Genomic DNA, 23,167 nt, shown 5'->3' on the forward strand with positions numbered 1-23,167 from the left:
TCACAGATGTAGCCAAGTTCCAGGCAGAGTTTGCAGACGTGTTCTCGCCCCTACCTCAACTCAACTTAACTTTATTTATATAGCGCTTTTTACAATTTTCATTGTTACAACTAAAGGCATATACCTGTAAAAACAAGAAAAAGGTGAAAACAATAAAAGACAGACATACAAATGCTCCACACACACAATATGCATACATACTTACACACATTGACATAGACGCACACACGCAAACACACACGCACAGTGAAAGCACACATAGGAGAGAGAAACACAGGTCAAATATTAAACGGACTATAAATTCTTATATGCAATATTAATTATGTCTAACTTCTAAATTCTAAAGCAGCCCCCCCGGCCAGGCAAATAGGGTAAAACAATATGCAAACGGTGGCGAGGAACCCAAAACTCCAATCGAGAAAAATAACCTCAGGAGAACCCAGGCCCAACCAGGGATTCCAGTTCCCCTCTGGCAAATATGCTGCCTCTGCACAAGCTCAACAGTGCTTGCACAACAAGGCTAAATAAATAATAAATAAACTTACTAATAAGGTCAATAATAGATTAAAGGTTATCATTAACAAACTAATAGCATTTGAAGTGTTGTAGAAAAATCGTGTCAAGTTGCCACGTCCTTTATCCAGCTCTATCATCTCAGCTCTTGTCCCATTCTCAGCTCTGCCATCAGGTCTGGGCATGAACTGCATCCTGCGGTATCCCTGGAACAAAAAGACAAGACTGGCTGAGAGTAGAGTACTGTTCTGCAATCTTTGATGCAACAAGTACATCATTTTGTTTTTGGAAGTGTTCCTGGTTCCGGTTGATCTAAATAATGCAGCCTTAATCCTTTGAGGATTAATATTATGGAAGTGTAGTGTATGCAAGATTAAAAAGATGCGTCTTTAGTCTAGATTTAAATTGACAGTGTGTCTGGCTCCCGGATGGTGCAGTGAAGAATATTCCAAAGTTTAGGCGCTAGATAAGAAAAGGATCTACCTGCACTTGATTTTGAAATTCTAGGTATTACTAACTGACAGGACGCCTGAGAGCGTAATGCACGTGGAGGATTGTAATACAATTTGAACCAGTTGCGGTTTTTGTAATAGGCCTGCAGGGCAACCACCTAAAAGTGCATTACAGTAATCTAGTCTTGATGTCATGAATGCATGAATTAATTTCTCTGCATCTGACAGTGACAGCATATGACGTAGTTTAGATATATTCTTAAGATGAAAAATTGCAATTTTACAGGTGTTGACAACATGACTCTCATTTACATTTACATTTACATTTAGGCATTTGGCAGACGCTTTTATCCAAAGAGACTTACATTGCTTTATCCTATACATTTTACATAGGTATTTGCAATCCCTTGGGATCGAACCCACAACCTTGCGTTGTTAACGCAATGCTCTTACCACTGAGCTACAGGAAAGCTGACTCTCAAATGACAGATTATAATCGAATACAACGCCAAGATTCTAAGCTGACGACGAGGATTTTATGGAGCATCCGTCAATAGTTAAGCAGTATTCTTGGTTGTTACGTATGGCGGTTTTTGGTCCAGTAAGTAACACTTCTGTTTTGTCCGAGTTCAGTAGTAAACAATTGTTACTCATCCAGTTTTTTAAATCAGCTAGGCATTCCTTTATTCGATGGAACTGCTGGGTTTCATGAGGCTTCAAGGAAATATAAAGTTGAGTATCATCAGTAAAACAGTGAAAGCTAATTCTGTGTCGCTAGAGGTAGCATATATAATGCGAAGAGCAGGGGCCCAAAGACTGAGCCTTGTGGTACACCGTACTGGACTGGTGACTCTATCTGCGGCCAGTACTAGTTCTGATAAGAACCCACCAAATTCTTTAATAAAATCTGTGTGGTGCCCTGGAGGCCTATATACAATAGCTAGAATAAATTTTAAAAATGTTTTGTCCTTAGTATTAGGTGTTGATACGTGAAGTACCATGACTTCAAAATAATTGTATTTAAATTCTCCACAACAACACCAGCTTCAGACATTTCTTCTTCTCTCAAGAGCACGCAGTTTCCATTGGACTCATGCCTGTCAACCACAGCAACGGCCCAGGACACCTGTGCCTTGAACTTGAAAGGGTACTGTACATACTGTACAACTGAATAAATGTACCAAAGATTTTGAACAAACACCTACAGCTGCAGACTGACTGACCATCCCAGTTCCATCTAAGGCAATTCCACCACCACCCAAGAAAAATTCGACCATTGGACCATCCCAGCTCAGACCACTACATCCCCAACCAAGAGCGAAGACGCACTACTTGTCACATTTATGCTGAAGTTACAATACTTGGTATTCAATGCTAAACTTGTGTTGTACCCCTGAAAAGGGGAAGATGATTAAATGACAAAACTCGCAATCGCTGTTTCTCCACTGCAAGCTTTATATAGAATCTTTGTAATAATGGACATTAAACAATTCTTTTTTAAATCAACCTCATTGACATCTTAACATACATTCAACAATTTTTACAGTACACATTTAATTAAATGAGTACTCTTTTTGAAAACCATACTCCATATAAAGTATACAAAAAAAATACAATAAAGCATTTAAGCATTTACAGTTACCTGAGAATCAACTTTTACATATTTCACTTTTTAGTTGAGTTTTAAAACTAAATGAGTTTTAACTATGACAAATCAATCATAACTACGTACATTTACTGTTTCAGCATCTAAAATTCTCTATTCACTTTTATACTGTATACATGCACCCTTGTTAACAAATCAACACTTAATAAACAAGATTACACCTTAAAGACACAGATACCTGAAATATTGAACATACTCGAGCTTCGCACCACATTATATAGGCCTAACGACATGACCCACGTGCGTAAAATGGAGTTCTAAGCTCGCACATTTCTAAACTAACAATTTCAACATTTCTAACACACAATCAATAATATACTCGCGTCTGCATAATCTTTAACTTATTATAACCTTATTTCAAAGTATTAACTAATTATTATACTCCATACCTGAAAAGGGGAAGATGATTAAATGACAAAACTCGCAATCGCTGTTTCTCCACTGCAAGCTTTATATAGAATGGAGATTGGAGAAATCCCGCGAGCTCTCCCCCTAGTGTTCACGCAGACCAGAACAATCGATCCGGAACAATCGATCGTCCAACATATCGTGCCCATTAACTGATATAACAAATAACCATTAACAACATATTTATATTTTATAGACTTTTCTTCATATTCAAAATAGCAATTATATATTTATATATCTAATATAATTATATATTTCCGTGTACACAGACTTATGCGTTTTTAAAATGCACCTGTTGCTTTTTCAATCGGTCACACACTCCCCTACAAGAATAAATGTCGTCTCGACATTCTCGGTCAAGAGTCTCTCAGTTCTTTCTGTAGCTGCATAGAATAAATTTTGTAGAGCAAGAATTTTATATTCAATATTTTCACAGTCCTTGGCTCATTCCAAACTTAATAGTTCACTTTATGGAGAAAATCAAGAGTTTTACAGAAAGAACAGTCCATAAGTGTATCCAAGTGCAAAGATTTTAAAGAGGCATGAAACAACAGTCCATATTCCTTTTGGATTTTAAGAGTTCAACAGTCTCTCAAACCTACAGTCCATAGGGCAAACAGTCCATCATTTTCTCAAAATTTCAAAGTTAAACTGTTACAGGCAATTCTCCTCAGTCAAAACAGTCCAGTTTTTTCAAAGTGCCAGACTGTAACAGTCTATAATGCAAAGAGTCCTTCACAATCTCATATGGACTTCAACAGTTCATGGTTCAAGTTCTAATTTAGTGGATTCTATACACCAAAGGCAACTGGTAGCAGTATTGCTGAACAGGTGGCAACCATGACGACAGACACTGTGTAGGCATGTGATGCAAGTTTGGTTGTGGTGTTTGCAAGATCCCTTTTAGTTGCTTGACATCATAAGACGGTGAACCAAGTTCATCATAGGTTAGTACTCTTGGTGGGTATCTTTCCCTTTTAGGCAGCTGGTAACTTTGTTCTCTATGACTCTCTTGGTCACTTTCAGCAGGCGAAATGGGAGCAGGAACTTGTTCATCGGCAGGTGAGTTAAACTCTTGTTCTGCACTGTCGGTCCTTGCAGGTGGCTCTTGTTCCTCTTGGTCACTTTCCACAGAATACATGGACTCAGGAACCTGTTCCAGGACCTCATTTGGATGCTCATCGGACTCTTAGGTAAGTAGTGGTTCAAGGTTCTCAGGTTCAACAACAAAGTTTGATTGAAGTACTTGTGGAGACACATAATGAAAGTCAAATTCATCTTCACTTCCCTCATCAGACTCTATTTCACTACTTTGAGGCTTTTTCAACTCTTGTTTCTGTCTGGGTTTTGGATGCGGAGCAGTTTCGAGAGGTAGGTGGTCACAGGGCATTAATAAATTGCGATGGAGGACTCTGGATCGTCCCTTTCCCCTTTCTGGCTTAACTTCATAAATTGGGAGCTCACCACCCATCTGTCGCACCACTGTATGGATGCTATCTTCCCAGAAATTGCGAAGTTTTCCAGGGCCTCCTCTTGGTGTTAAATTCTTTACAAGGACACGATCACCTGGCTGCAGTGTGGTGCTCCTAACCTTGTTGTCAAAGTTCTTTTTGCTCCTGTCCGCAGATTTTTTAGCACACTCACTGGCAATTTTATAGGCATCTTCCATTCCATGTTTCCACGTTTCTACATACACTCTCTGGTTACAGGAAGGCGTTTCTGAATTCATCCCAAACAGCATGTCAACAGGCAGTCTTGGAGACCTCCCATATAACAGGTAAAAAGGAGAGAACCCTGTGACTTCCGAGCGGGTACAATTGTAAGCATACAGTAGCTTATTCAAGCAATCTTTCCAGTTAGACTTTTGACTTTCTGTTAGTGTTCTGAGCATCTGTAATAGTGTCCTATTAAAACGCTCGGCTTGGCCATTGCCTTGAGGGTGATACGGGGTTGTCCTGGAGCCTGTAATGCCGCAGTACTTTTGGAGCTGTTCAAACAATTGATTCTCAAACTCCCCACCTTGGTCATGGTGGATGCGAGAGGGGAAGCCAAATTTTAAGGCGAAATCATTAAAGATGCGATCTGCAGCGGTTTTACCCGATTTGGAAGTAGTGGCGTATGCTTGGGCGAATCGGGTGAAATGGTCTACAACCACAAGAATATACTCAAAACCTCCTTTACAGCGATCTAGGTGAAGAAAATCAATTGAGATCAATTCAAAGGGCTGGGTCGTAACAATGTTCGTTAATGGAGCTCTTGTCTCAAAACAGGGCTTTTTCTGCTTTAGGCATCTGCATGTTTTTGTGACATAATGCTCAATTTCTGCCTGCATATATGGCCAAAAGAAACGTTCACGGATGAGTGAGAGAGTGCGCTCTGTACCTTGATGGACCATTTCATCATGAAGCTCTCGCAACACTGTTCCTTTATATTTCTCGGGCAGGACCAACTGTGTGCGGGTGGAAGTGGCTCGGCAGAGGACACCATCCTTATCAATGGTAAGTTTTCTCCATTCACGAAACAGGCATTTTGTTTTTAGACTGTATGTCTTGAGCTGTTTCACTTGTGGTTTTAATCCAGACAGCTTGCATTGATATACAGGACTAATTTCCTGGTCATTTATTTGAGCTTCTCTCATCTCATTTACCGACAATGGAGTTATGGTTGGGACTGCTGGGCAGACTTCAATAGAGGAACAGTTTGTTGAGACTGACCATGGAATGCTGGGTCCTTCTTGAACTTCTACCGCCTGAATTGTTGCACCTATCACATCTGATGACAGCTCCTCAGAACACTCATTCATCACAGTCCCCATGTCAAGGGGCAATCTGGATAGTGTATCAGCATCAATATTTTCTCGGCCAGGACGGTATCTGATCGTGAAGTGAAAATCTGCCAATTCGGCCACCCACCTACAGCCTGTAGCATTCAGTTTGGCAGTTGACAGGACATATGTAAGGGGATTGTTGTCGCTGTAAACGGTAAAAGTTGGAGCATAGTACAAGTAATCACGGACTTTTTCAGTGACTGACCACTTCAGAGCAAGAAATTCAAGTTTGCCTGAGTGAAGGTGGTAATTTTTTTCAGCAGCAGTTAAAGTACGGGATCCGTAGGCAATCACACGAAGTTTCCCATTTTGATTCTGGTACAATACTGCACCCAAACCTTGGACTGACGCGTCCGTATGCAGAACAAAAGGCTGTGAAAAGTCAGGGAATGCTAATACAGGTGGCTGGAGCAAACAGTCAATCAATTGTTCGAGAATGTTCTGATGCTGATCAGTCCAGATAATAGGCTTACTCGATGGAACACCGGTTTTCATGCATTTTGTCTTAAGCTTTCTCCGATTGTCTCTCATCTGGGCATTACCTTCTGGAGTGCTTTTTAACAGGTCATACAAAGGGCTAGCAATGCGAGAGAAATCTTTAATGTACTGCCTGTAGTAGCTAAGTAGACCAAGAATTCTCCTCAACTCACCAACATTTTTTGGTTGTTTGTCTTTCAGGGAACTGACAGCTTCTGTGTCTGCAGGATCAACTTTACTTCCCTCTGAAGAGACAATTCTACCCAGGTAGCAGACTTCAGGTTTGAAAAGCTCACACTTATTTGGCTTGAGTTTGATCCCATGTTCCTTAAGACGTTGCAGCACTTTCCTTACATCCTGAACATGGTTCTCAAAGGTCTTACTAAACACCAAGATGTCATCAAGGTATGGGATGCATATCTCGTCTCGCAGGCCTTCTAAGCACTCTTCCATACACCGCTGAAAGGCTGCTGGGGCATTCATCAGCCCAAAAGGAATTCGCACCCATTCATATAGACACGATTGGGGATGAGTATGATGAGTTAGATTTTTCAATCCAGCCTTGTGCTATGAGGTCATGCAAATATTCTTTCATCTCACGATACAGGGGTTTTGGCACAGACACATAAGTGCGACTGACTGGCTCGTCATCTTTAAGTGAGATACTCAATTGCAATTCTCTGATACACCCAATGTCGTTGTCTGATTTAGAAAATGAATGGCACTCTTCTCTTAGCATTTGCTGTACTACCTGTCTCTGGTGTTTACTCAGGTGGCTGACATCAACAGGCGGGTCCCATACATCAGTACTGGTGTGGTCAAGACAGGGTTCCGCTACCTGGATGTGACGTACTCCAACAGAGGTAGGGTTTGCTGGCACCTCAAACATACTAGCAGGTAAGACATTCTTGACAAGCTGTACTGTACCAATCAGAGTCTGGCCCATAAGAGTTACATCATGGTCAGTGTCATTGTACACCCCAATTGTAATATTTGTTGGAGCCCCTTTTGTCAGTCTCACTAGACTTTCAGAGAATTCAAGCCCCTCCGGCCACTGGCGATTCACATCGGGTTCAAAAATGAGTATGCTGTCCTCTTTAACTGGCTGTATATACACTCGGCATGAGACCTGCACAGTACTACGTTTGGGGACGTTAACATGAACTTTTGTAGTCTTTACTGTATACTCACATGAGCTCCCTGCACTCAGAAGTTGAATGAGTGCCTGGACTTTGCTCCTCTTTAGGCTGGGGAATGCAGTTTTCACAGTTCTCTCGAGTATGTTGTTGTTTATGGTGTTAGGTTGTGCTTGTTCAATGGAGTTCACAATTTGTTCTATCACATTGAAACCTAGGATAGGGTGAGAGAGGTTTTGACCCCTTGCTACAAGCATAGGAATGACAAGTTCAGCTTTGTGAGATGCCCGGGATGATAATTTGAATGTCACTTCAACATATCCAATATAGGGCATATCAATGCCATTGGCAGCTACAAGGTTTAACATATTTGGAGCCTCAAGAATGTCAGAAACATCCCTCAATGGTACTTCTGGCAAGTATTCCCGTTTCCACACTTCATCAATGACGCATACCTGAGAGCCAGTGTCCCACAGTGCTTGACATCGTTGGCCATGCAGGTAACATTCCACGAGACATTGCCTCCCAACTAATGACGTCACCGGGGAATGCTGGTTAACTTGGGTGCTGCAACGGGTGTGAATACTCATTGTCCTAGAGAAGGTTGACACTGATCTTGTTGAGTTGATGCAAGTTTGCTTATGTTCAGCCCAATGGTGAGTTTGGCAGATCTTAGAACAATACAGTACCTTTTTACATTGCGAACACTGCTTCATCTGCCTCTCTGTCCTTCCACAGGCTCCACATCTCTGGGACTGGTCAGCAGATCTGGTTACTCCCTGTCCCGCGGAAGTAACCCGTCTCCATTTAAAGGAATCTCTCTTGAAGGCTTAATGCCACGAATTCTGCATCCCGCTTGGAAGTGCTCACCACTGCCACATCGAAAACAATGCATGCAACGGTCCTCTGTTCTTTGCTGCTGAAAATTGAAAAACTTTCTTGCTTGGGAACGAGGAGTCGGTGCATAATATTGTGGAGGCATATACTGAGGTTGAAATTGAGTGTTCACTCTTGCTTGGTTGGCACTCGGTGATGTCCAATAGGGCTGCACTTGACACTGAACAATTTGTCTGTCAGAAGCTCTCTGTGGAGGAATGGGAAATTGTGGCGAGGCAAAGGCTGGTTTCTGCAACGATTCCCTGATGTGAGCAATTTCAGCATTGAGTGTTTTTAGTGACGCTACGTCAGTTCTCAGTTCTTTAAGTTCTGTCAGCACGTCGAAAGATGATTTCGGCACACTTTGAGTCACACTGGATTTCTTATCAGTCACTTCACCACTGGACTTAACTGCATGGACAACAGTAGTTGTGTGCTGCACATTGGTTTTCTTTTTCTTTTGTCTTTCTGCCTCATTAGCACAAGCACCGTTTAATTTCTCCAACAGAGCCTCATCTGTGGTCCTGGGGTCCAGAAGTAGGGGCTGCATGTCTACTTTTATAATGTCACTTTGTAGACCAGTGAGTACAGTATGCAAGAACATGTTTTGAACTAATTCTGGATCGTATTTGAGGCCTGATTCTGCTTCTTGGGACGCAAACAAGATTTTCTGGCGCAGGTCAAAAACACGCATAAGGAAGTTCTGTGGTGTTTCTTTGTTCCCTTGGCTTTCAGAGGTAAGTTGCTTATAAAGTTCAGTTGCATTTTTTTCTTGGAAGTGAGAGCGCAGAATTCGTCTTAAGGTAGGCAGAGTCAGGTTTGATTTTCCTTCTAAATAGCTCCTTAACTGTAAGCCTGGGGAAATGGCACGAATGACTGCATCAACTATCTCACATTCTGGGTAGCCTCTGCTCAAACCGTTCTCAATTTGGTGTGCTAGACTTGAAAAAGTTAATTTCTCTTTTTGACCTGGGTCACCAATCTGTCCAGAAATTTTGAAATCTTTTCGCCAAGGTGGGCTGGGGTGTTGGGTACTCACTAACTGTTGTGGGTGTGCAGCACTTTGAAGCTGAGGCTGGACAATGCTGAAATTTGTGTTCGCTTCTCCCAACTGTTGAATTTCACTCAATTTTTGTTTCATTGCATTTTTTAGCTCATCTAACTCCCTTTGCAATCTATCTTTTTCTGTAAATTCGCTTGGTCCGGCAGTCTCATTTTCAGTGGCTGTATTGACTTCTGTAATTTTATCTCTCAAGCTTAACAGTACAGACATGCCGCCATCTTCTAGTTCAGTCATGCCTCCTTCGAGGTGTTGAAGGATATGAGAGATCAAAGACATACGAGATTTAGATGAAACATTCTCTTGGTCTGCTATTTTCAGGAACTCACAAACACCAAGAAGCTTTTTTTTTTTTGGGTAGTGGATTTAGCATGGCAATAACTTCAACTTGCATTTCCTCTAGCACTGTTGTCTCCATTTTTACAGTAGAGTGGGCCTTTTCACTGAGTTGGGGCTTACTTGAGACTAAATGAACTTTGTTTTACCTGATGATCTCTGTGGTCTCAGGTTTACGGTTCTTTGCCTCTGTCTTGCCTTTCCTGCAGGAACTCTATCCACTGTTGATCTGGGTTGAAATAGGGGATGTACTATATCAGGAAGTGTCGGCCAGGAAAGTGACGACTGTCTTCCGAAAAGTATATCCCAGCGGAGCCTCCAAAATGTTGTACCCCTGAAAAGGGGAAGATGATTAAATGACAAAACTCGCAATCGCTGTTTCTCCACTGCAAGCTTTATATAGAATCTTTTTAATAATGGACATTAAACAATTCTTTTTTAAATCAACCTCATTGACATCTTAACATACATTCAACAATTTTTACAGTACACATTTAATTAAATGAGTACTCTTTTTGAAAACCATACTCCATATAAAGTATACAAAAAAAATACAATAAAGCATTTAAGCATTTACAGTTACCTGAGAATCAACTTTTACATATTTCACTTTTTAGTTGAGTTTTAAAACTAAATGAGTTTTAACTATGACAAATCAATCATAACTACGTACATTTACTGTTTCAGCATCTAAAATTCTCTATTCACTTTTATACTGTATACATGCACCCTTGTTAACAAATCAACACTTAATAAACAAGATTACACCTTAAAGACACAGATACCTGAAATATTGAACATACTCGAGCTTCGCACCACATTATATAGGCCTAACGCCATGACCCACGTGCGTAAAATGGAGTTCTAAGCTCGCACATTTCTAAACTAACAATTTCAACATTTCTAACACACAATCAATAATATACTCGCGTCTGCATACTCTTTAACTTATTATAACCTTATTTCAAAGTATTAACTAATTATTATACTCCATACCTGAAAAGGGGAAGATGATTAAATGACAAAACTCGCAATCGCTGTTTCTCCACTGCAAGCTTTATATAGAATGGAGATTGGAGAAATCCCGCGAGCTCTCCCCCTAGTGTTCACGCAGACCAGAACAATCGATCCGGAACAATCGATCGTCCAACATATCGTGCCCATTAACTGATATAACAAATAACCATTAACAACATATTTATATTTTATAGACTTTTCTTCATATTCAAAATAGCAATTATATATTTATATATCTAATATAATTATATATTTCCGTGTACACAGACTTATGCGTTTTTAAAATGCACCTGTTGCTTTTTCAATCGGTCACACTTGCATCACATGTCAGCAGTTTGAAGTCATAGCTGCATTCAGTGGCCCTGATTGGAGGTTCCTGGGTGGGTGTTTGTGGGGAGTGAGGTGGCTTGTTGGTTGTGGGGATTCATCTGCTGGGGATCTGTGGGTCCGGTTTGGCCTTGTTTTGTGGTCGATGTCGGACAACAGAGGAATAATGTTACAACATGCCATTACTATTTTCCCTGGTTGTTCCTCTGTTTTCTGGTGTCAATCGTGGATTGGGCGCGGTTAAATCTAGACTAAAGACGCATCTTTTTAATCTTGCATACACTACACTTCCAAAATATTAATCCTCAGAGGATTTAGACTGCATTATTTAGATCAACCGGAACCAGGAACACATCCAACAACAAATGATGTACTTGTTGCATCAAAGAGTGCAGAACAGTACTCTACTCTCAGCCAGTCTTATCTCTTTGTTCCAAGGTTACCGCAGGATGCAGTTCATGCCCAGACCTGAGGGCAGAGCTGAGAATGGGAAGCGGTAACCTGACAAGAGCTGAGATGATATAGCTGGATAAAGGACGCAGCGACTTGACACGATTTCACAACAAAATTTCAAATGCTATTAGATTGTTAATGATAACCTTAAATCTATTATTGACCTTATTCGTGGGTTTATTTATTATTTAGTTAGCCTTGTTGTGCAAGCACCGTTGAGCTTGTGCATAGGCAGCATATTTGCCAGAGGTGAACTGGAATCCTCTGGTTGGGCCTGGGTTCTCCTGAGTTTTGGGTTCATCGCCACCATTTGTATACTGTTTTACACTATTTGCTTGGCCAGTGGGGCTACTTTAGAATTCAGAAGTTTTACATAATTAATATTGCATATAGGAATTTATAGTCCGTTTAATATTTGACCTGTGATCCTCTCTCCTTTATCTCAAATGTGTGCTTTTACTGTGCGTGTGTGCGAGCATGTTTGCGCCCAAGACGGTGCCATGAACAAACCAAATGGCATCTGCACTACACCACATGCCTGATTTACCCTTGCTGAACGGAGATCCATCTGAAAGCTGGACTTGCCAAACACTGCCTTAACACTGGTCTAAACTGACAGCGTTACCAGAACGAAAGGGGGGTAGCCAAGCACAGGCAGAACATGGCTCTTAGGACAGCCTGAGGTCAGACGGCAGCACCACAACATCGCCAGGGCCAGCCAAGAGTCCCCAACCTTGTCACGCCCTACACCGCTCACCAGTACTTCAATGAAAAACACCTGGAGTGTGACACCTGCCTTTGCCCAGAAATCACTGCAGAAAATGTGATGGCCAGAGAGCATGCTGCACCCGGCAAGATTCACAAGAGGAACGTTATGTGAGTGACATGATTTGGTATCATAACTTTGCCCAGCTACGTGAGACGAGGGGGGGTTAGCTAGACAACTACCCTCCCCCTGACACAGCACTACAGGCATTTGCATGGAAGCCAATCATGCCATTCCACCTGTTGTTTCATCCAGGACTGCTGCTGTGCATCTACGTGGAGACAGGAAACTCCCTTACCAACCTATTGCAAGAACCAGCAAACAGGTGCAGGGGTGCTCTCCCTTGATGTCTAAGCAGGATGGAAAAGATGAAAGGTACGGGAGTCGAGACAATGCCTGACCACTCGGGAGCATTCTCTTCCTGTATGTCGAGATCCTGTGGACCAATAGGAACCTCCGCCCATCCGGCCATCATGATCCAACTATACATCATCAGCTGAAGTTTACATTCCCACTTCCTCTTCCATAAGGGGGGATGTGTGACTGGATCATTGAGAGGAAGGCCATAAACCACTCTTTCCCTTTTGTCCTGGTTTCTAGATACCATAATCAAAAGACCATAGCAAACCTGGCTCCAGGGGCCTGGTTTTAGGTTTTTGAAGTCTCACTGAGAGTGTGATAACCCTTTGGTTTCTCTATTGGATATTTACGATTCCTAAGCTTCAAAGCATTGGTGAGAAGTCTCTATCTCATTTCTAACTTAACATCTGAGGCTAACCAGAGACACTTCTCTGACAAATAGTAACTTATGTGATTTAAACTATCATTTTCTGTAAATGTATCTAAATGTCTAGGTTGTGTGTTGGCGCTCGTGCCATTTTAAATGCTAAAATGTTAAATATACAAGTTTGATTTAAGGTTCATTTGATGTATTCAAATGTTGGGATGATTCACAGTTCCATGCTTTGCATGTTTGGAAGGGAATAGAAAGACAACGCGGAGGACAATCCAACGGACACCCCGGCTTACGGCTCCCCTCTGGGGAGTCCGATTGCACTCCCCCCTCTCACCATCATGAACAGCACTGTGACAGCAGTGGAGTCATTCAGGTTCCTGGGCACCACCATCTCTCAGGACCTGAAGTGGGACAATTACATTGGCTCTATTGCTAAAAAAGCCCAGCAGAGGTTGTACTTCTTACATCAGCTGAAAAAGTTCAACCTACCACAAACTCTATTTAAACAGTTTTACTCAGCAGTCATAGAGTCTGTCCTCTGCACATCCATCACTGTCTGGTTTGGCTCAGCCACAAAGTCAGACTTTAGAAGACTACAGAGGACGGTTCGGACTGCTGAGAAGATCATTGGTGCTCCCCTGCCCACCCTCCAAGAACTGTGTACATCCAGAGTGAGGAAAAGGGTTTAGAAAATCTCACTGGACCTCTTACATCTCTTCACAATGCTGCTGTCTGGTCGGCGCTACAGAGCACTGAGCACCAAAACAACCAGACACAAAAATAACTTCTCCCCTCAGGCCATCTACCTCTTGAACAGTCAAATGTTTTTTACATCCAATTAAGAACTTGCGTGCAAAAAAATTATGTGCAATTAACTCCTGCAGATAATACACTATCTATTTTTATACAACTTTTTCTGTTAATTATATTTCATTCTGCTGTATATATAACACATACCTTTTACTACAATAGTCTATTTTTAATTTTTACTGGTACATATTTACATACACACATAACTTACTCTCTATAGCTTACTCTTATGTTTATGTTTATTGTATTGTATTTCTTAATTTTTATACCCATAGGCCCTTATTTAAATCATCTGTGTAACTGTTTTGTAATTGTTTGATGGTCTCTGTGTGTTGTTCCTGATTCGGTGTACTGCATGCTCCTGTCACCAAAACAAATACCTTGTATGTGCAATCATACTTGGCAATAAAGCTCTTTCTGATTCTAATGGACCTGCTGTCTGGAGCCCAAATGCCACATCTATCCTCTGTCCATTCCAGAACAGAAGGCCATGCAGGAATACATCTCGGAGGCCCTGGCACAGAACTATATCCTATATGGCTATTCCTCAAGCTGGAAAAGTGTGAGTTCCACCGTTCCACTTTTTGGGATACATCATCTCCCATAATACTATCCAGATGGACCAGAAAAAGGTTGAGGCCGTTCGCGACTGACCTCAGCCAAAGATGGTCAAAGAAATGCAACGCTTCCTTGGATTTGCAAATTTTTACCGAAGGTTCATCTCACATTTCAGCACAATCTCAGCTCCACTCACCTCCTTGATACAAAAACGGTCAAAATCCCTGTCCTGGAACTCTGATTTCCTATAAGCGTTCCAGTAACTCAAGGAAGCTTTCTGTATGGTTTTCCACCCTCTGTCTTCCTGATCCCAATCTTCCATTCTTGGTGGAAGTGGATGCATCCACCACTAGGGGGGGTGCTGTACTGTCTCAAGGGCAGGGGATTCCGCTGCGCCTCCATTTATGTGACAAATAGCTTACAATTTATTTTCATTAATTTTAAAGGTTCAAAATTCATTTGAGGTGACACTGAGAGGTGCGCTTTAACCTGGTGCATGAGCAGATGCATTTCCTCTCTGGAGAAGTGTCCGCTCTTGCAAATTCCTTCATGTAAATAATGAATCTGCCATGGTGCAAGCGCAACTGTCTTCTTAAGGGAATGGGGGATGATTCTCTGATTGGTTTACAGCACAATTTCACACCCTCATTAGGAAAATAGGACCACTCTTTTATACCATGTGCTGGCAATTAACATACTCCTACACTCATCAACTATTACAAAAGATACAAACATTCTCTGATGCTAAAGAAGTCAACACAATACATTTAAAATCAGGTGAGTATAAACCTCCTAAAATGCTATTTGGAGTCAATTACTATTATTTTGTGTATAGCCTACATGTATTTCGTAGCTTTTGGAGGCTATTACTAAATGATAAAATCAGTTTTTTAACAGAATACCAAATCAAGCTGGCCACCCAGTCCAAAAGTTTACTGTTAAATGTATATGTTGACTTGAGCATCATGCAATGTTGTTTCAAAGCATTTTCAGGGTGAAAGATTTTTGTTTTGTGGGTGCTAAATTTCCAGCCTGAAATTATATACCTGCATCCGGGTCGGACTGGGGTTTCATTTTCACAATCTGTTTTTTCGAGGTGCAATTGCATCCAGGGTCAGTGATGAAATATGTTATATATCAACGAGTCCAACCATTATAAGCTACTGGTACAATGGCTTTGGGGAACAAGATATTTTTTAGATATAACTGACCAATTTTTTTAGATATAACAAGACGGTTCATTCATATTATTATAAACTTAAGGAAAAGGTTAAATAGGCTAAGCGCTTTTTCCCACATGACTCATGAAGGCATCCATGATGAACAGTTTATTCCATAATGAGTTTTTGTTATTTTGATTTCCAATTAATATAAATCAAACTGCAGTTGGTTTGTTTTCGATTGAAGCCATAATAACTCAAAGAAAACAGCTAAGTAATGCGATGTCCTAACAAAACACGACGCACAATAAAAGTTATATTTTCCATGTTAATCAGAGGTTTTGTCCTTACCAACAGCGACAGGACTGCGACATTTTCTGCTTATATTTTCATTTTTTCATCTAAGATTATTGGCTGTTTATTTAGAAATAAAGACTGTGTGGAGTACAAGAAATAAGGAGACAAGAGACGAAGATGTGTCGAGTCAGCTTTACTCTCCACTTTAATATATCTCACTCTGGACAGCAAGTGAGGTCAAAACAACCACGCACATCTACAACCGGAACAGTACCTTGGTGAATGTCTCTTATGTAATACTTGTGGTTCGCCACAACTGTATTGTTGTAATTGTGTGATGTTTCTAGCTCATGACAATGATTATGCCAGGCGTATCTTAACTCATTTAGACGAGCACATCATGCAGCATCTTTTCTCACAGTAGTGAAGGGGTATCCAATGTCGGTCCTGGAAGGGCCACAGTCCTGCAGAGTTTAGCTCCAACTTTGCTCTACACACCTTTTTGGAAGATTCTAGTCCCTCTAGATTCTAGAGACCTTGATTAGCTGTTCAGGTATTTGATTAGGGTTGAAGCTAAACTTTGCAGGACACAGGCCCTCCAGGCCTGACTTTGGACACCCCTGCAGTAGTGCATTAAATCAGAGATAAGTGCAAATTGAACGTATTGTTACCGGGGAACAGATGCTTTGTCAGTTTTGTGAATTTAGCTCGGATGCAAGGAATTAAATCGAAGAGCATGAGATTACACTCATGTGTACATATAGGAAACAGTTTTAAACACTTAAAACAGTCTGTCTTAATAGACAAAGTGTGTAAAAAAAAGACGGACATTGTTAAAAGCAGAATCTTACCACAATCAGCTTTGAAACCAGGTGTCCATGTTATGATTAAAAATGCACAGAATGATGCATAAATCAACTCGTATATTTTTTTTATCCTTGGACCTTTTGTAGCAAGACAGTTCTAGAGGACTATGGGATGAATTCCGACTGATTAACAAATGCACGCACAGCCATCCGTGAACGTGACACACAATACATTTGTATTTTACGATTCACAAACGCCTTATGATTTGATTCTGTGAAATTTAGATTTGAATAAACACGAAGCGATATGTACAAATAGAGGCAGATTTGTGATTGCGTTGTTTTATTTTGTGTTCATGTATATTGATTTTGCGCATACCAATGAGAAGTTGTGCATTTGTGTATCCTGCAACGCGCGTCCATTTATCCTGTTCGGTTCATTTGGATTTTGAGACTTTCTTTACGCGGTTTTCGACATTACACCAACATGTACAAACAACTATCGACAACTATGTGCAACAGTACTGTCCAAACTTCCAACACCATCACTGATACTTCTACCAGAGTGAACGAGGCTTTAAAGAGGTACAACATTTTATTTATATTATAATAGCAGTACCTAAAAGCACAACCATGAGTCCAGTTGCCAAAAGATAGATGCTAAATTAAGACTGTCTAAACAACTGAGGCCTGTTTCAGAACCCTGAAATGAGGGAAAATCTGGGTTTTCCATTTCAGAATGAAAGGTATAGCAAACCAAAGAATGTGGGTAAAGTTAAGCCTGTTTTTATAAGAGAGGTAACTTAGAGTCGGTAACCATAGTAACTTAGAACCTAACCTGGTTGGGAGCAAGATTTCTTCGGTAAACCCAGAGTTTCTTTCGATCTCTTCCCCCTTTTAAAGCACAAGTTTTGTTTTTATTCATTTATTAAATACATTCTTTTTTGCACACATTTTTAATCACACAGAGACGATCTGAACCAGCTGTTCTGAAACCAAAAACTCGAAGTTTCTCATCACAGAGTAAATCAACTCAGAGTTTACGTTTTAATTTAGAGTATGTTAAACTTCCATATTGAAATGGGCCTCTGGTTTATTTTTTAACAAAGTGTTTTAGCACTAAAACTAGCTCCTAAATCTGTGAAATGTTGTAGTAGTGAAGAGGACTTCTAAGTCACAAAGACCAACTCGCAACAATCTTAAAATGACAGCAGTCTGTCTTGAAACATGAACATTTTAGAATGATTTCATGACAATAAGCTAAACGATAACTACTACTAATGTCTGTTAGTAGTTGTTTATGAGATGCAGACAGGCAAGATGCTGACAACAAGCAGAACATATACTTTCTATGTACCTAATTTAAACTTTATAGAATTAATTTACCTATATTTCACTACTGGTTGTAATTCTATATAACTGTGTAAGTGACAAATAAAAATCGTGAATCTTGAACTTAAAGTTTCCAAATCATTAAAAATTATACAACAACTAAGTGTGATTTCAACCATTAATTTCACTAGGATTTCAATCTTTGACATATCCTTATTAAGTTGATATTAAAGATAATAAGGATATATTCTATACATTATGAATGGTTTTGACTTATGTAGAAAACAGGAACTAAAAAAAATGACTTCAGCTTTATTTTCACAAACTCACTCAAATTTTTACTTTGTTTTATGTGTCTTGCTTGTTTTTAGGAAGTTTCCAAATATGTTCAAATCCAAAACTTACGCGAAGAAAGGCAAAGGTCGATTCGCCCGGACAGTCCCTATCAAACATGCAGACCTTACAGTTTGCATCTTACCAGCACCCACAACTGTAACCCCAAAAGCTACTGATGAACTGGAGCTGAGTCAAGCAGGGCTTCGAAAAAAAGTTGTGTCTGTTTTAGAGGACTGCAAACATGAAGATGTGTGTGATATAATACTGCTGTTTATATAAATATTTTGTGAGAAAGCCTATTTCATTATGTTATATTTCTATACATTTCTAGATAGTCACAATTATGGAGGAAGAATTCTCCAAACTCCACCAGATTCAAGGCAGGTGGATGCTCTACAAAGCAACTGGTAAAACTGATTGTTGATTATCATTTGTTGAAGAGCTAAGTTGTGTACTGTTCAGATTAGTTGCTTGAGATATACTATTAATTATCTACTTACAAATTCTGTTGTAGGAGGAAGTGGCCAAAGAAAATTATCTTTAATCTCAATGGAATCGGAGGGTTACTCCGGCCGGCAACTTCGATCTGTCTCAAACAGTGGCAAAAATGTTATTTTTCTGGTGCCTCTTCAAGAGGAATTGGATACCCAGCCTCTTCCCTACAATTCAGCTGAATTTGCAAAGATGCCAAAGGTGCCCTGTGTCACCTGTAATACTACCATGCCACTGCAATTGTTGGCACTACATGCTGAGGAGTGCAAACTGAATTCAAATGTAAGTTGTCTATACTTTTTGTATTGCATTTCCACAAATTGTGTGTGTGTATAATATACCTTTTTTTTTTTGAAGCAACTTTTTGATGTAATAGAGCTTTTTTATATATATATATATATATATATATATATATATTGCTAAACAGGCAGAGCACACAACAGTTGAATGTAAACAGTTGAATTTCATAATAAATCAAATATAACAGAATAAAGTGTTTCTCATATGTGCTTCAACTAGTATTTACAAAACAATGTCAGAGAGATGTAGATTTTGCCAGTTGTTGATTAATACCAACTGTGAATATTACAACAGGCTTAAGTAGTCACGTAACAGGAAAACAAGGAACAGTGTCCCAATGTGAAGTAAGTGTAAGTGTTCTTACCAGTGCCCAAACCCATGCACATAATATACTTATTCACCACCTCGGAAGCTGGGGAGCTGATCAAGAAAGGTTCTAAGTGATGTTACTTCATGAAAGTTACATTGATACTTTTTTTACCTTTATATTCTCATTGTGTGTGTAGGAACTGTGTTATAAAAACAGTAGGTACTTGTAGCTCATGTAGCTTAGTTGGATTTGACTTTAAAATATAATTAAAATGCAACTGCTAAGAATGAGGGTGTTGTTCGGTACAACACAAAGCCTGCAACAATAGCTGGTTTATTTATGATGAAGCACAGCATCTCATATTAATTACAGTTGCATGGCGGATTATGTTCTTTTGAACAGTTTTTGCTTTTCTGGTTTTAATTTAGGTTTAAATCAAAATACACTACAGCTATAAAGATTAACATACAGCCATTTCAAAATTACAGGAGAAGACTGATGTGGTCATTGTGGAGGACGAAAATGAACATTGCAATATAGAGGAAAACGTTACAAACACTCCTGACAGAGAAGTATCTGAAGACAGTCTTGGAGTAATGCATATTCCTCAAATCTAATGTTATTTTATGTAAATCAACACTTACTGTCCCACTTATATTTTATTTATATTTATCTTCTGTTAATTAGAGATGTGCCCTATATGCCAAAACGAGTTGCCATTGTCAATTCTACCTTATCATGGAAGCTTATGTGCTGAGAGGTATAATCTTGTTTTTTGAAAGTACAATAAGTGTGTTTAAGTACAATAATAATATATTCCGTTTATTTTAGTTTTGTCAGAGATTTACAACTTAATTACATAATTCAAAGTGTTTGTAAAGTAAATGTTTTGTCTTGATTTCAGATCATTCCGTAATGACACATTGTTGGAAGATTACTTAGACCAACCAGGGCCATCATCTATGTCTCATACACCTCAGCTCAGCTCATCTTCAGAACCATCAACAGAAGGTGAATTATGCGTGTCAATTTTTTATGTTATTTTTATTTTTGTGTAATAATAGGTTATGTCTTGTAATAGTAGGTTACATGGAATTTTAATATGGTAATTACTTGGTAATTGATCGATTAAACAATAAAACATAAACATTCTTTTTAACACAAATAATCACAGATATTGAAGATTTTTTTTTTTCAGTTTACCGTACCAACTCACTGTGTAAAAAAATATATATATTTCCTATTAGTTTGGAAAACTGTGGAAAACCCTCAGGAGGCTATCAGACTCTTCTTTGAGCGACTGCGTGAAGGAGGTAAAAGGCACCCATCACTTTTGTTGTCACTAGATGCTACAGACACTGATGAAGAGAGGGACAGATCCCTCATTTCATTTTACAAACAAAGACATGAAAAGGACCAGTGGGCCACCCCTCTTCACTGTCATATTCAAGGTAATTTAACAAAACCAATAGATTATGATTCAAAAAAACATTTTAAGGAATTTTAGCCTTCTCATTTAACCACATGTATATTTTTATTATTTCTTTATCCAATATAGGATAAAAACAGCAGGTGAAATCCAAACAATTGATCACTGATTTATTTAATAATATGCATTTACTTTTAATAACCATTTTTATTAAAAAAGAAATCTTGATACAAGATATGAAATGCTTACAACATACTGAGTGTACTTTTAAATAGAACACTAGTGAAATTACTGGAAACAGAAATGAATTGTACTGATTGTTGGTGGTGGTGTTTGTTTCCTAATTTTTGTGGATACTTTGTATTTTTGTAGGGGATCCTGCAATTGGCATTGGTGTGACTAGACACATCCTGTCAACAACAATTGCTAAGTTAAAACATGGATTCAAACTAAACTGTGGTATGATATATTATTAATGCAGTTATTACATAATTTTGCAAATTTACATTCATAAATAAGTACTTTATTTGTTAGATTTTTTTATTGTCCTTTAAGATAATTTATGTTCAATAAATGATATATTATAATTCTTATTTAACTAACTGATGTTTTATCAATCTAGGGACTAACAATGACTAGCAACCAGACAGAAAATTCTGTCAAAATAATTGGCATAATCTGGGTTATTATGTGTTATTGGTTTTAAGCAGTTATCTGGGAATAACAAACCTGCAAATGTCAATAAAAATCAAGTATTTTAATGAGCCGTGTAATTATTCTGAAATATAACCAGCTGCTTGTACATTATCCCTTACATAAACATCTAACAATCTGTACATTTTCCGTCAAGCTAACTGATTATAAGACCTTTAACACCAGACAGTAAACTAAAACTCAAAGTTCTTTTTAAATTGATATGGCCTTGTTAAGTCAAAATTAGATCCTTTTGTTATGAACTTAATTGTCTATTCTTTCTCATTAGGAAATGCAGCAGAGACTACTCTGTTTGAAGGGGAAACCGACCACCTTTTGCCCACTGCATCATCTGTACTTCTTGAGAGTGATCTTTTGGTTATGGCTGGAAGAATGATTGGCCACTCATTAATCAATCAAGGTCCTGCTTTAGCAGGGCTAAACCTGGCAATAGTATATTCTTTGACAAGTGAGACAAAGGACACAGCCACCGCAAAGCTCTGTTTAGAGGACTGCCCTGACATTAAACATCGGGAGACAATTGCTCTAGTGAGAACAAGAAAATAAAAAAAATATTTTATTTGTGATAAAATTCTAAAATGTAACAATGATTGAATATCTGATGAGATGATGGTGTAATGGCAATGTACTAATGATTTTGTAATTCATCAAAACCCATGAATAAACAATAGGTAATTTGACCTGTGTGTGACACATAGGTCAATTGAGCTGCTATTTAAAATACATATTTTGTTACTAGTACATTGTCCATTACACAGTCATCTCCTCAGATATCCAATCAAGTGACAGAAATGTTTGTTTTTATATGTACTTTTTATTAATTATTAAAATACAGGAAAGTAATCCTTAATAATACATAAAATATTTGTTTATTGATATTTGTATATTATTTGTATATTGCAGCTTTTGAAAGATGAATTGACTGAGGATGACACCTTACGTGTGACCAACCTGTGTTTGGAGTGGTACTTTACAGTGCCAAACAAGATGACTAACAAGATGTTGCTCTTCCAACAGCTTCTCACTCATGCTGTAATATATCGTGTATATATACAGACTGTGTGTGTGTGTGTGTGCTTATTTTTTTTTTTTACAAAATGATCTTATAGAGAATATCATGTTACATTATAGACAGTAATGTTTTATATATAGTAAAACATGACAATCTTCAGTATTATAAAATAATTTTAATGTGTTTTCTGATTGCTGTTATATTTTTTAATGACAGGTCCTTGGTCGACTCAGTGCTCAACTGAAGCATTTAAAAAAGGGATTTAAAGAGACTGGTGTTTGGCCTCTTCTCAGCTTTAGACCAGATGTGTTAACCCTGCTGTTCCCAAGAGAAAGTGAAGCTGAAATCACACCTCAGGTCAATTGACCAATAAAGCAAACATTTGAATTCATTTAAGAAATATAATTTTCCTAATACCATGACTATAAGCCAAACATTTTATGTTTGAATGTATTGCAGATGATCTTGCAAGGATTCAGTGGCCACAACTACAACATTTAGCTGACAATGAAGACAGCGAGTCTGATGATTTGCAGCTTGAAAAACTAAACCTTATTAGTG

General features: G+C 38.9%; 1 protein-coding gene across 1 annotated transcript in view; it reads left to right on the top strand.

Moving 5' to 3' along the window:
- The window catches only part of LOC130432375 (uncharacterized), a 32,123-nt gene extending 11,306 nt beyond the window's left edge, over positions 1–20,817 (top strand). The window contains exons 3-9 of the mRNA XM_056761708.1: positions 18,385–18,598; positions 18,681–18,756; positions 18,864–19,123; positions 19,940–20,044; positions 20,139–20,211; positions 20,356–20,462; positions 20,699–20,817. Coding sequence (XP_056617686.1) covers positions 18,398–18,598; positions 18,681–18,756; positions 18,864–19,123; positions 19,940–20,044; positions 20,139–20,211; positions 20,356–20,393 — 753 coding nt within the window. The 5' untranslated portion in view covers positions 18,385–18,397 and the 3' untranslated portion in view covers positions 20,394–20,462; positions 20,699–20,817. The remainder of the gene's footprint in view (positions 1–18,384; positions 18,599–18,680; positions 18,757–18,863; positions 19,124–19,939; positions 20,045–20,138; positions 20,212–20,355; positions 20,463–20,698) is intronic.
- The last annotated feature ends 2,350 nt before the right edge of the window (positions 20,818–23,167 follow it).

Source organism: Triplophysa dalaica, chromosome 12, assembly GCF_015846415.1.
Source record: "Triplophysa dalaica isolate WHDGS20190420 chromosome 12, ASM1584641v1, whole genome shotgun sequence".
Classification (NCBI taxonomy): domain Eukaryota; kingdom Metazoa; phylum Chordata; class Actinopteri; order Cypriniformes; family Nemacheilidae; genus Triplophysa; species Triplophysa dalaica.